The sequence below is a fragment of the Uloborus diversus genome, chromosome 7, assembly GCF_026930045.1.
Source record: "Uloborus diversus isolate 005 chromosome 7, Udiv.v.3.1, whole genome shotgun sequence".
Classification (NCBI taxonomy): Eukaryota; Metazoa; Arthropoda; class Arachnida; order Araneae; family Uloboridae; genus Uloborus; species Uloborus diversus.
Window position 1 is genome coordinate 136725101 of NC_072737.1, and position 15743 is coordinate 136740843.

At 32.6% G+C, this 15743-nt stretch overlaps 1 protein-coding gene across 1 annotated transcript in view; it reads left to right on the plus strand.

Moving 5' to 3' along the window:
- Window positions 1-15743, plus strand: part of LOC129225917 (DDB1- and CUL4-associated factor 1-like) — a 139323-nt gene that overhangs the window by 56885 nt on the left and 66695 nt on the right. Inside the window, 4 exon segments of the mRNA XM_054860450.1 lie at window positions 2167-2248; window positions 5505-5644; window positions 8213-8294; window positions 10565-10782. Of these exon segments, the coding sequence (XP_054716425.1) occupies window positions 2167-2248; window positions 5505-5644; window positions 8213-8294; window positions 10565-10782 (522 nt within the window).

Below are 15743 nucleotides of genomic sequence, written 5' to 3' on the forward strand. Positions count from 1 at the left end.
GGTTTGACTAAAATTCTTCAGCCGCTAGACGTCACGATTAATAAATTGTTTAAAAGCCAGATGCGCGCCAAGTGGGAGGAGTGGATGCGCAACGAATTGCACTCCTTCACGGAATCAGGCCGAATGAGACGAGCGACCTATGAAGAAGTTGCTGAATGGGTTTCTTCTTCGTGGAACTGGGTTAAAATAACAACAATAACCGCTGGTTTCAAGGAAGCAGAGATTTTTAGCTCTGATGTAATAGACTCGGACATTTCTGATACATCGGATGTAGAAAGTGTAACTGACAATGAAAATTTAAATTTGTATCTGGACTTATTTCGCTCCGATGATGGAGATTCGGAGTTCGATGGTTTCGAATAGAATTATATAATATAAATATATACCTTGAATAATTTGTAAATAAATAACCATTTTTCTTTAAAAAAAATGTTGTGATTAGTCCTAACCAGATATATCGTAAGTATAGCGCAAAAAATAAATAAAACAAGAAAGGTAAGTCAATATGTGTTTTTATATTACTCTGTCCTTGTTTTTGAACGATGTCATTGTTTCAACCATATGAGTTATTTTTTTAATGCTTGCATGTCAATTTTTTAACAAAACTTAAGTGCGGCTTATCTAACAATGCGGCTTATACGATGAATTTTTTGTTCTTCTCTCCAATTTCGGTGGGTGCGGCCTATGCGCCGGTGCGGCTTATCTCCCGGAAAATACGGTAATTTTTTAAAAATTGAAGTGGCAAAAATCAATGCTCAAATTTATGAACTACCAAATATTAATAGGAACAATATTTAAAAAAAAAATCATAAATAAAATTAAAAAATGGAAATTAGTGAAGTATGAAAATTAGTGAAGCATAATATTAGAGAGAGTGATCAATATTTATTGTTCTGCTTACTTTTGCATTTTTTATCTTAAAAAGTCCAAGTAATGAATGGTAAAGAGTTTTTTTTAAAATAAGAAGTAAGAAATTCAATTGCCATGCTATAATTTCAGTTATTATAAACTCTTCTTTATTTACTATTATTTTTATTTATTCATTTGTTTTATGAAACTATCAGAATATTTATGTTCTTTTTCAAATACCAGTGCTCGCTCATTTATAATGCTGGATATTCATACATGGAAAACACAAGGAATTTTTTTCCCAGAATGGAGTGGCAACCATGTATTGTTCCAAGGCTAATAAATGGACTTTCTCATTTGGACTATGATTCTAGGCTTAGAAGGCTAAAAATGTACAATCTTGAGCAAAGAGACCGAGGGGACATGATTCAGTTGTTTAAATTTATTAAAATGAAAGATGTTAGGGGGTTGAAGTTTAGCACTGAAAACAGGACAAGGGGTAATTGTTTTAAGCTATTTAAATCTCAGGCTAACATGGATATTAGGAAAAATTATTATTTTATCAGGGTAGTGGAACCTTGAACAGCTTACTGGAAGAAGTGGTAATGATCAAGGGAATAGATAGTTTGAAGAGGGCCATTGATCTTCACTGGGGATTGTAAATTGACTAGGACCAGTCTAGCTGGGCCCAGAGCCTGTTGCTGGTCGTCACCTTTGTATTTGTTATTAGAACGTGAATTGCAATTGTTTTAAACTAATTTCATGTTAAAATGTAGCTGAGCCTTTAATTGAAAACTCATTGTTGACCACGATCATTACTAAAAAATAGTTTTATTAATATTTATTGATGGTTTTAATGTCTTTTACCCCTGTATGGCCGGCCCCTTAAGGGTTAGAGGGGTGAGACAGGGCCGAATAAATTACCTGGATGTCTTGCATCCAACAGTACCAGCATTGACCTGATAGACATTGTCAGTTCGGAGGAGTAGGGTTACAGACACACAGATGCACACAGAAATTAATAGTATAGACCTAAGGAAATTGTGGGCTACATTATCTGTTTAAATGATTTATTTTAAGGGAAACTAGAAAAATACGTTTCATTTTATGAAACACCTTTTCACTGAAAACAGTGGAAAGTTTTTGAACTCGATCATTAAAAAAAAGAAAGAAAGAAAGCTATTTGAGGAACAATGATTGGTGTGTGTCACTGTATCATTTCATTTGTTTATTATTTAATGAGCAATAATTTCTATTTGTCTTACTTTTAGGTACATCTTGTTTGATTTTTTTTTTTTTGTTTGATTTTATTTTCAGGCTCTTTGTGGACTTGCAAGGTCTGAAACTGTGAAACAAATAATAAGTAAACTTCCACTTGTTACTGATGGACAGTTACTAGGTAAAATACAAGCTATATATTTGCTGTAAAGAATTTTCTTGAGGAATAGAAAGACTTAGAAAAGCTTAATTGTACAAAAGTGAAATACTTGTGCATTTGTAGTTAAATTGAATTGACATGAATGTTTTCCATATCACATCTAGTCAAATCATTGAATGATTAGCAATGCATAGTCAGTAAAAATAAGATATCTAGATGTATAAACATATAAATGACTAGCATTCCCGTACCCGGCATTGCTCGGGTAGTGGAATTAGCTGGGGTTAACAGTGCTTGGTGCACCTAGTTTCGAAAATCCCCTGTAATAATAATTACTTATTTTAATATATAAAAATCTTCTGTGCGGACGTTTGTCACCATAAGGCTTTTAAACGGCTGGATCAATTTTGATCAAATTTTTTGTGTGCAAGCATGGTTTTGAAGCGCGATGGTTCGAATCGGAAACGTTTTTGTTAATTAATTAATTTGAACATTGGATGGTTATACCTCCCAAATGATTAATATTTATTTTAACCTATTGTTGAGCGAGAACTGAAATAAATATTTAACCTGTTGCCAAAGGACAATAAGAAAGCCAGTTCTGCTTTTTGGAATGAAATTTCCTACTGTGATATGTCAATTGAGAATAGATAAAACGTAGAGAGAGAATGAAGCTTTCCATTTCTTAAAAGCAACGATTTTAGGTCCCGTGATATATTTTAAAGTAAAGTACTGGATGGTTCACGCAAAATGTGTGTTCTGTCGTCGTAGTTGAATCATGTGACCGGATCGGTGCTTTAGGTTTTCTTAACTAAATGATCAGAAAGTACCGTACCTAGCAACATTTGTTTCTCGGCTCAAATCCATCTGAGTTTTGGCACCAATGTCAAAAATACTTTAAGGATTATCTAATTAATCAGTACATTATTAAAGGATAAAATGATGGAATTTAAAGCCGAAACAAATTTTATTTTCGTCCAGATAAATTACAACAGGGTAGTTCTGTACACAAAAGATCAGTGCAGTGGACGATCTTTATCTTTGGTGGAAAAAACAAATTAGGCAATATATGAAGTTTAAAAAGTTTTCGTTCAAAAGATCGGAGCGCTAATCGATCGGAGTTGGCTTCGCTCACTGATCGGCTGGATTACAGTAACGTGGTGGCTTGGCGACTTTGGCTGTAAACAATAGAGTTGTGTGATCATTTGTTTACAATTTAAAGCTACTGTTAATGTAATTTATTGTATATTTTGTTTATTTGGCGAATTATTTCCAATTGCAAAGAGTTGCTTTTCATTTTTAAAGAGTTTTTAGTCATTTTAGTTGAAGAAAGCGTTTATTTTACATCGTTAGGGGTGGGGGAGGGATGAGTGATTTTCGCTTATTCAGAGAACTGTTTTTACCTTTATCATTTTTTATACGATATCTTTTTCATTGTTTTCTTCATTTTCATATGGGGGATGTTGCAACGGGATTTCCCGTTTGTTTTAGATGGGTAGTTATTTTTTTACACTTAATATCTGAGGACGCTTTTTATCCTTTGAGTATGGCTGAAAGAACAAACCATCAAGTACGGGAGAAAAAATAGTTAATAAAACAACTGCTCAGTGGGCAGTAGATAAATCAAGTTGTAATAAATATACGCATTCTGACACCAAGCAGCTTAAAACCTTTTCTTTTTACTTATTTTTTTCAACAAAACTACTTCAAACACTTGATAGTTTATTGAAATTTTTTTACTTTTCAATTTACAAAGTTTGAACAGAACAACGTCTGTCGTGTCCTCTAGTTACCTATAATTTTTCCTAATTTTGGGAGGATCCCGGGGTCCCTGGACTCCTTATATATATGCCCTTGTCCGTAACCGATCTTTAACTGTTATTAACGATCCTTTTAAAGTATTGATTATCTTTGCAAACACAGACCATCCACATTTTATTGTTATACCTATGTTTAAGCAAGAACTTCTTTGTATATAACATTTTTAGTTTTTTTTCCTGGTGCTATAACATTGGCCGTGTGAAAAAAGTCTTCTCTTAAATCGATCCCTGCTACTTTTAATGTATGTCCTTGTGACTTATTAATGGTTATTGCAAAGCAAACTTTAACAGGAAACTGCACTCTTCTAACTTCAGAAGGATAGTCCGCCTGTGATGATGTTCTTAAAAACTATGTTTCTAGTTTTGAAAAAATAAAAGCAAAAGACAGAAATATTATGATTTGACTTGAGAAAAGCCTCGAAGAATCACGTGAGAAACAAAAACAATATCAAATTTATAGTTCGCTATCGACCAAAAGTTGAGATGAAGTACTGAATAATGATTTGAATGGAGTAAAGCCTTCGAAAATAAGGAATTTGAATTTCAATGATAGGTTTTAATTTCGCAGAAATTAAGAGGTTTTAATTAATTTCTCCTGAACTAATTGAGATTTCAAAAAATCCTTTCTTAGTGGTTACTTTCGTAATCATGCGGACATGCCTGCCAAATTTCAAGTCTGAAGCTTCAGCGGTTTCGGCTGTGCGTTGATATATATATATATATATATATGTATATATGTTATCTCAGGACATTGATTTTTATATATTAAGATTAAAATTTTGATTAAAATGTAGCTCTTTGTTTCAAATGCATTTCCAACATAAATTTTCTTTTAGAGTGAAAATATTTGTATCATGTTACTGCAATACTTACTTCAAAATTACTTGAAATAGCGACCCCCCCCCCCCCTCCTCTAAAAAACGAGACAGAGAGAAACAGAAAGATATGTGCAAGTGAAACTCAACTGTATTTTGCACCAGATTTAGTTTCAAGAAAAAGAAAGAAACGCTGACAAATATTGAAATAACAGTAGTTTTCATGAATTCATTTGTTGCTTAGAAACAATGAGCAAAAAATAAAATTTTCATGACTAAAATACTTAATAGAAATTTGCCAAAAGAGACGGTTATTTTTCTCTTTTCATAGTATTTTAATGGGCTTTTCTATTTTATTTTAATAAATGTTTTTGTATGAAAGAAGGAAAATCAATATTTTTTATAAAATGTTTGAAAAACAGAAGTTTTAAAAAGAATATGGATAAAAAAGTATATATTGTGTGAAAATTTTACTGGCACATAACTGAGATATACCCGATTTTTATTTTAAATGAAATTTTATTTGAGACATAATCTACATTGAATTGAGAGTGTCATATGAAAGTGGTGACATATAAGAGAGTAATGTATAATGATGTATTGATTCATGTATTGTACTCATGATACTAAAACTATTTCCAGATCTTATGAAAGAACCTGTACTTCATGATAAATGTCAGTATCATGTGCAATTCTGTAAGCTTGGATTAGAACTAATTCAACAAGTTACTGGTGCTCCTGCAACTCCAACTTCAGGGTCATCAATGTTAAACATCAACAAGGTAATTTTTGTCTCTCAATTAGACTGTAAACTATCATTGTTCTAAACTCTATTTATCCTGACATATAGCTTGTTATCAACAACTCTGAAAATTAATAAGTTAAATGATTATATGCTGAATGTATAAAAAACTTGGACATAACCTCAAACTACATAAATATAGTGCATGCACAAAACATCATAATTAGGTTTGCCCACCAAGATAGACACAGACTCCCATAGTTCAGGTTTTCAGGTGTATTTTTCTCTTCTGTGTGGGGGGAGGGGGGGGGGGAGATGTACAACAGTTATAATGGAATAATTTCTTAAATCAAGTGATAATTTCAATTGGTATGAGTATGATGAATATTATAATCTGCACTGTTGACTCTAAAATGCTATAGTGCATGTAAAATGGCAGAGTTAGAGGCCATGAGTGCCAGACCTATGTCATAGTATAAGGGCCCAAAATGTTTCTGCGCAAGGACGTCACAGTAGGTATGAAAGGTTCGCTATTATTTAAGCTGAATCTCGCTGGCTTTGACAGGAAAAGTGTGAAAAGCTGAGTCACTCCATGTCATGTGACCTGTGGCATAGCTAGGAAGGGGAGAAGGAGGCGGTCCGCCCCGGGCGGCACTTCTTTGGGGGGGGGGGGGGGCAATTTCACACTTTTGATGTGAAAAAATTTAACGCCTTTCCCAATAAGGAAATCATTCTTTTGATCTATTACTGGGGCAAAAAGAAGAAAAGGACTTTGAATTGTAAGGTTTTGATACGACTATTTTAATAAAATATTACTCTTGTACAAAACATGCATTTTTCTTGTGGACATCTCAGCACTATTGTTTGTTTTTTCTCTTCTTTTGTCTGAAGCTACAGACTGAGGAAGGTGGTAGTGTAAGATCAAGGGACCATGTTTTTTTTTTTATGATTTACTGTTATAGTTAACTATTGTGGAGGAAACGATAAATTTCATAACCTTTCGTTATATGAAGCTACCACTTAATTTTAAGAAAAATCCTTGGATATCTCCTTTTTTCAAAAAAAAAAAAAAAAAAAACTTTTTTAAAAAAAAAGTGACAACAAGAGTAAAAGAAGAAAGGTCTCAAACGGTGAGCGATTTCTTGCTCATTTTCAGGATAGCATCTGTTTCAACAATTGCTTCTATAGGTCATTGATTACAAAATTTTCACTAAGACAGAATGAATTTGTTAGTTTTATAGAAACACTTATTGACAAATCGAATAATAATTACTTATATTACTGTGTTATATCAACAAATTCCTTTAAACAATGAGTTTCACATTTAGTCATTCATTTTAAGAAAAGGTTTTTAATCAGTAACATGATTTCTAGGCAAGGCCTTTCACATTTTCTTCAAAAGTAATCATTTTTGATTTACAACCTTTTCTTCTCATGAATCACAGTATGGTTTGTCATGAAATTTTGAGAGCTTAAAGTACATTTGGCTGTTGATTGGTTCTAATATTTATGTGAGTTTGAGCTCATGAGATTTTGAGTAGCACGCATATAAACTCGTGAAAAAAAGCTCTTTCATACTGAAATTATCATTTTTGAGACCGTTTAATTAAGTAAGATGATTAGATCTCATGGTTTTCTAACATGAGTCTAAAACTGCACCACGTAGAGCATAATTACAGCTCTTGCTCAAAGTTATTGTTTCAGGCATTATAGAGTAATTGACCTAAAACTTTGATTCTTGTTGTTTCAAATTATCAATTTTAAGACCGAATAATTAAAAAAGTTGATTAGTTGCCACGGGTTTCTAACCTGAACCTAACTACACCACTTGGACTATAACTACAGCTGTGTCCCAAAGTTGTTGACTGGTCGCGATCTAAGTTATTGACCTCTAAACTTAGCCATTTTTAAAAAATCATAGACTTTGAGACCATTTAGCTACTAAAGCTAAGAGAAACGAAAGCTATTTTATGTTTTTCTTAGTCCTGTACTGTGGTGAGTAGTTAATCATATACTTATTTCCGAGGGTTACTCACGGCTTTAGCAGATATCCAGATCCAAACAAGGCAAAAAAAGTTTTAAAAATTGTATTTTCAATTGACATTTGCCGTCAAAGCCATGAGTAAGCCACCAAAATATTTATGTTAGCATATACTTAGTATCAAGTAGTATCCTTATTTGAAAGAATTGGCTCTGTTCACTCATTGCTTTTGAAGCAAAGCAATCATATGTTTAGTTCTTTTTTTTTTTTTTTTTTTCAAGACCCTAAACTTTGACCTGCACTAGAGGGCCAACAAGTCAAATTAGAAAGGAAAGAAACTTCACTTTTTCTTATCACAATACTAGTAAAATATTCTGAAAGTTTCAGGAAAATTGAAGGTCTCAACTATCAAGAACCCATTCAGTTTTTCCAGCTTAAAAAAAAAAAGACTCTTAGCAATTTTATTGAAATCTGTTTAATTGCCATGAAATTTAGTATAATATTTTGTGATATATTTATGTTTTAATAGCTTTTGATATGGTTTTGAGTGTAATCATTCAATATTTCATTGCCTTTTGGATGTTTGTTTTTATTTAATAAACTTACGCTTTGCCTTAAACATTTCAGTCTGAAGTTGTATCTAAAACTGAAGTAGTTTACCATCAAAACCAACTGATCCAGTTGATTTCTGATCATCTGTCTCTCAAAGGTATTTTTTAATTTATAATGTTCAGCTTTCTTTTGTTTTTAGCCCCAACCATCTAGTGTAGTAAAATTAGGCCAAAAAATGGCCTAACATCCAAAAACAAAAAAAAAAAAAAAAAGTTTAAACCTGTTGCAAATTACTTCTTACCCGACCAGCAAGAAGGTTTTAAAAAGTCCCAGCATTTTGCACATCAGATTTGGGGGAAAGGGGAGGGAGAAAAATCCTCTTTAAAAAAAAAATCTATTACTTAAATAAGTGCTCAAAAATTGCAGAAACTGCACTCTAAAATAGTAAAATAATAAACCCTAACAGACGAAAATGCTAATTAACCCGGATGCACAGTAGGGGGAGGGGTTCCATGTCGCAGATTTCGTTATTTGAATCTTTGAGGCAGTTTTTTCAAGGGGTATTTCTTTCTTTTTTGAGGGCTTTTATTCTGGAAGGGTAATCCTTAACACTTGAGGGGTGAGTCATCACTTTGGGAGGGGGGGGACCATGTAATTTACATTCTTAAGTCAACGAATCCAGTGATGTTCACGAAAAAATTTCACTGCTTTTAAACTTTTCCGAAGTGCAAAATGCCATACAATGATATAGTAATGTCAAAAGACTCATTTTAAAATGTGACCCCGAATTTATTTGTGACTGGGGTTATTAAAACGCTAGAGGGATATCTAAAATTAAATATCTGTGCAACCCCCCCCCCCCCCCCAAAAAAAAAAAGAAAAAAAAGTCCAATTTGACTGGAATTTCCCTCCTTCTTAATTAATTTACTTCAACTTTACTACTATCTTTTGCCACCACTTAAGGAAGGATAAACCGAAATCGCCAATAGTGAGACGGGCAATGCTGCAATTCTGCACTTTTTATGTCTGCGGAGGTGCTTCTCTGAAAACACCAAGCTGCCTCTCTTTTATGCGGCCGGTTATGTGAATTATGCTAAAGATGAGCAAATATACTTGCAAAATTGTCTAAAACTTTTGAGTACATTATGCAATAATTTTTTTAATAAAAATGTTACATCAGGTTATCCAACGATCCATCGCTGTGACAAATTTTGGTGGTCCAGAACCTGTAGTGATTCAACAACAGAACAAGTCTTGAGAGCAGTGAGCAACACAACAGTAGAATGCTAAATATTTATGAATTTTCGTTTCCCAGTTTAGAGATCACACTCCATTTCTAAAGCCACCAGAAGTTTCTTCCTTCTCGACATATATTGACCCAAGTTGGTAGCGGTATTGCTCGCTGATACTTGTCAGTCGCTGATAATAAGGTGGTGAGTTGTGATGAGGCCTTTAACATTGGGGTAGTAACATAAAAGAATATGGAAGGCAAAAAATTTAATGTCATTTCTTTGTAAAGGAAGTATGCACTTAAATCCCTAGCTTCGGTTGCGAGTATCTGTACAATTGTGTAAACTCAAACCATCTTTTACACCGAATGATATGTACAGTAACGATAGAATAACAAATTGCTTAAAACTTCCGGTACTAGTTATGATCTACAAGCTTCAAGGAAATATGCCTTACTTTTTTTTGTTCAAAAGATCTGGCTGAGGACACCTCATTTTCACATTTCACTTCTTCATTTGAGCAATTTTTCATTCAGTTTTGAACAGTTAAAAAAACTTAGCATTAGCACCTACAGGGAAATTTAAGACAAACATAACCCTTAACTCACTCAGAATGTGAACGATGGGTGGAGGAATGAATGTTGGCCTAAACACTTGTATTTTGTAGTCATTAAGAGCAATGCTTTCTGTATTGTGGAAATAGGTTGTTGAGCATTATGATTTAAAATGAGCTTCCTCCTAGTTTCCAAAAATTTCACACTGTCTTCAGATAACTTTTCTTGAGGCCACTATCAGCCCCTGGTTCAAATGTTTTTTCGCTGTCAATGTTGTACTCTGGAATGTACCTTCTTTTGCTCTTTTTTCATGTAGATATGTTCAAGTGTTCAGATTAAAGTTGTAACTTGTTTTAGAATGTTAAGCTGTCATTTTTCAAGTTGAATTAAAATTGCTTTCCCAATTACACAAGCAATTTGTTAGTGATTTGAACAATACCATTTAAAAAAATAATCTTGTGTGATATTACAGTTATGTCTCATATGCCAATGTTTCATTTAAGAAAATCCTTGATCAATTTGCTACGTATGATAAAAAGTGGTGGCTAAACTAAAAGTGTTGGCTGGCCGCTAGCGAATGACTAGAAATTTTCAGGCCTACCATCTGGAAAGATTTTTTGCGAATAATTTTTATATATTTTCAGGCTATACAGAAACTGTGGAGTGCCTTCAAAGGGAAATGGCTGAAAGATCTGTTCCTGCTGCCTCTTGGGTTCCTGACAACTTCCCTGTCACAAATCCTTCATCATTTGTTTCAGTCTTAAATCAAGAAAAATCTTCTTCATCCAGTTTGGCTTTAACTCCTATGTCATCTAAGCAACGGTCAATCTTTTCTCGTCGCATCGTCCTTAGAAAAAATGCAGTAAATATATTTTTGAATACGTTTGTATGTTTTGTATTGCCTGTTTTATTTAAACTACTTTGCTGCAACTGAATCGCTTACTTTTCGTACTGTCTCTTATTTTTATTTATTTATTTATTAATTTTTTTACAAAAATATGATTTTACACTCTCTTTTTCTTCCTTGCCAATTTTGAGTTTTACTCGTTTTCATCTAATACTAACTCATGCTTGTAAGAAATAAAATTTACAGATGTTTTATACTTAAAACTGTGAAAGGAATGTATGAAATGTAAACTTTGCTGACTTTGGTTGCCGTCTACTTTAGCTTGTTAAGAAATAATCGGCACTATATGTTACTTAAAAAAAACATAGCATAGAACTTCAAGACCAGAACTCTCAGTACTGTAACTTTTTCAGATTTTAGTCCCTCACTCAAAAAATAGCTAAAATTATCACATTGCTCAATATTTGGTGCATTCTCTTTTTTTTTTTTTTGTGGTTATTTAATTTTGTGGGATTTTTCATCACTTGCCAGGTTTCAACAGACTTGAAATAGCATCTTAATGTAAAATCAAAGTACATTTCAATTCCTAAGATTAATGTTTACTCTCAATGTTTGTTGTGTCTTAAGAGCCATTATTTTGAAGTTCAGACAAGGTGTGGCAGTGACCATTTTTGATTTTTATAATATTTTTATATGTCAAAGTAGGTCATGAGAAGTGAACATTCTGAAATTTTTAGCCTTCCAAAAAATTTTTTTTCGCTCGTTAAAAATTCCCAAAGTTTGACGTTTTGCAGCGCTTTTTAGAAAAATTCTAAAAGTCGCGTTTCAGTGCGCTTTAGCTCTTTACAGAAACACCACCCCACGGTTATGTTTATATTTATTGGTTGTACTGTATCTAGTAATGATGACTTCATAGTTATTTTGGTTGGGGGTTGTTGCTTTCTTCAGATAAGGGATCGCAAAGTATGGATTTTATCCGTTTTCGCGCAAGTTGTACCTGCGTTATTTCCCCCAAAAAGCCACCCCCCGAAAAAAATGTAACATATACTGAAAGTTTATACTATGAAGAGAGTAAATCATACAAAATTTGTTTGAGGTTTAATTTTTTTTAGGAGAAAAATACCCTGATATTTTTCAAATTATCAAAAATTGTGCTTTTTTGATCGCAATTAACTCAAAACAGCATCACTAGGAAAAAAAATCTTTTATATATTATGGTACCTGGCTATGTGTAAAACATCATGAAAAAGATAGCAGCATGGGATCTCTTCTTGTTTTCAAGAAAATAATTTTTTTGGTAGCTCATTTTATGCGTTTTCTCGTACGTAAAACATGTGTCCAGTATGCAGATTAGGTCTTCTAAAACTTTAAGGATGTAGTAAGAATGTATATATGTGTGTATAGAGAAAGAAAAAGACTAGTAATACTTTATTTTTCTGATTTTTACAAATTGATGGTATTTTAATTGCAGGTAATTCAGAAAACGATAAATCCATGTTATATATATATATATATATATATATATATCACTAGCAAAAATACCCGGCGTTGCCTGGGTCAGTAATAATTATGAGAAAAAATCGTTACTTGCTTTTGTTTTCTGTTTTAAGTGAAAGAATTTAAAACACATCTTTTTGACGTGATTAAAAGTCGAGTTTCTTCCTTACCCATAAAACTAAAATAGCAATAAGTATAAAGAACAAAGTAGTATTGATTTAGAACCGAAAGCACTATATTTAAGCATATGCAAATTTAAAAAAACATGAAATTAATCTTCTCATGTTTAAAAAGATTAATCTGTTGATACTTTTTTTTTTAACACAGAGTCTAAAACTTTCTCTGTATGGCTAATGAAGTACGAAGTGATTAAAAAAAAAGTAGCTGCGCTCGTAATCCCCTTATACTTGCTTTAGTTATTTCGGGAGATTTCAATCATTGTGGCTCTTGGTGCGATTTTACCGAATTTGCGAAAGTCGTTTCGGGGTACCTTCGATGATGCACCCCCATTCTTTCCTTACTTTGTAAAACGATATGATATTAATTTTCGTTACAGAGATATCGTCGCCAGATGCTGAGATATTTTTGGTCACCATAAAATGGCGCTAAACAGTTTCATCCGAAATGTTACCAAAATAAGTAATAAAATTTGGTGATTGTTTGAAATTGTGCAAAAAGGAAAATTAATGGAAGTTTTTGTGCTGTTTATGGATTTGCCTAATTTAGTTGCTGGATTATTTAACACAGTAAAAAAAGTCTTTTGAAAATTCTTTGATTGGCGATATTTTGTTTACATGGTGAAAGCTGAGAAACATTATGACGTAGTCTTCGGCTTCAAAAACAGCAACGTTGAAAAAACTGCCAAATGCATCAGCTACGGAAATCTTTCTGCAAAAATTTTGGCGATCTGCTGGTTGTTTGGATAATGAGTAAGTGTTCAATCAGCATAAACAATAATAAAAACCATTAATTACATTAAAGTTCCGTTTAAATGGAAAATCATCAGCCAAATCATGTATTATTTGCCAATCTTGTGCAAAAAACTTACTTCAAGATTTGACTTGAGAAAAGCCTTGAACAATCACGAAAAGCAAAGAAAGTCAACAATACAACAATTGTCGCTATCGACAGGGAGTTGAGATGATACACTAAATACTGTATTGAGTTGAGGAAAGCCTTCGAACATGGATCTAAAAAGCTCATAACTCGTTTTTTATTCTACTTAGAAATTTCGAACAGGTGCCATCTTCAGCAGAAAAATCAGAGCTTTCGATGGAGATATAATGTAAATATGTGCAAGTATTTTTTCATCCCAATATTAGAGAATTTATACAAAAATTGTGTTTTATTGCCCCCCTAAGGGGGTTTTGCCCCCCCATAACGGGACGAAAACTACCCTATGTGTTATTCTGATGCATAAGCTATATTATTGTAAAGTTTCATCAAAATCCGTTCAGTAGTTTTTGCGTGAAAGAGTAACAAACATCCATACATCCATCCATACATCCATACATCCATCCGTACAGACAAACTTTCGCATATATAATATTAGTAAGATGAACAATATCTGCTTCACTTTCCTCTAAATGTCTATTTTCTATGTCATCTTCAAATACCTCTAAAAGGCTATCAGTTCTTGATAAATCAGTATTATTCGCTTTTTCTTGCTTGGGATATCAGCTGAAAACAGTTTGAATTTGACTTTTTGTCAGATATTCGTTTGGTTGGAATATTTTTATGTCTTCAATCATCTCTGTTCTCATTGCATGTTCTACTTGGTCGGACGTCTGTTTTCTGCCGGTTTTTTACCATAAAGGAACTTTTCATAAAGAAATTTTATTTGTTTCAATGAAAATTGTGTTCTTTTACGAGTTGGGAGAGCCCACCCCTCACATAAGATTTCCAAAATGTTTTCTTCTTTGTTTTCTCTTTTGTTGCAGAACATGCAATGAGAATAGAGATGACTGAAGACATAAAAATAATATTCCAACCGAACGAATATCTGACAAAAAGTCAAATTGAAGCTGCTTTTAACCGATGTACAAAGGAAAAAAAAAAGCGGATAATACTGATTTATCAAGAACCAACAGCCTTTTAGAGGTATTTGAAGATGACATAGAAAAAAGGCATTTAGAGGAAAGTGAAACAGATATTGTTCATGATATTTCTTCCATTGCTACGGACATAAATAAGAATTATTTTGGGATTGATACGATAAATCTATATATATATATATATATATATGTATATATATATATATATATATATATATATATATATATATATATATATGCATATATAAATATATACATGTACTATATATATATATATATACATATATATATATATGATATCGATTTATCGTTTTCTGAATTACCTGCAATTAAAATACCATCAATTTGTAAAAATCAGAAAAATAAAGTATTACTAGTCTTTTTCTTTCTCTATACACACATATATACATTCTTACTACATCCTTAAAGTTTTAGAAGATCTAATCTGCATACTGGACACACGTTTTACGTACGAGAAAACGCATAAAAGGAGCTACAAAAAAAATTATTTTCTGGAAAATAAGAAGAGATCCCATGCTGCTTTCTTTTTCATGATGTTTTACACATAGCCAGGTACCATAATATGTAAAAGGTTTTTTTTCCTAGTGATGCTGTTTTGAGTTAATTGTGATCAAAAAAGCACAATTTTTGATAATTTGAAAAATATCTGGGCATTTTTCTCCTAAAAAGAATTAAACCTCAAACAAATTTTGTGTCATTTACTCTCTTCATAGTATAAACTTTCAGTGTATGTTACATTTTTTTCGGGGGGTGGCTTTTTGGGGGAAATAACGCAGGTTCAACTTGCGCGAAAATGGATAAAATCCATACTTTGCGACCCCTTATCTGAAGAAAGCAACAACCCCCAACCAAAATAACTATGAAGTCGTCATCACTAGATACAGTACAACCAATAAATATAAACATAACCGTGGGGTGGTGTTTCTGTAAAGAGCTAAAGCGCACTGAAATGCGACTTTTAGAATTTTTCTAAAAAGCGCTGCAAAACGTCAAACTTTGGGAATTTTTAACGAGCGAAAAAAATTTTTTGGAGAGCTAAAAATTTAAGAATGTTTACTTCTTATGGCCTACTTTGAGATATAAAAAAATTAGGAAAATCAAAAATGGTCACTGCCAAAATTTCCGTTTTTTGTCTGAATTTCAAAATAATGGCTCTTAAGCATGGTTATACTGATAAAAAAAATCCAGGGGTCTGTCCAGGATTTTTCGCACAAAGGCCGTTTTTTGTGAAAAATCAAATAATTTTGTTAAAAAAAATTTTTTTCTCGTTAAATCAAAATTTTAAACCTTTGAGATGGGTCAAACTGCTTCATAGAAATTTTCAGTTGAGTGTTTTCCTCTTTTCTATTGAGATCATCTTTCTTGAGGATTTTCCTAGTATTTGAGAGGAAGGGGAGGGGGGGG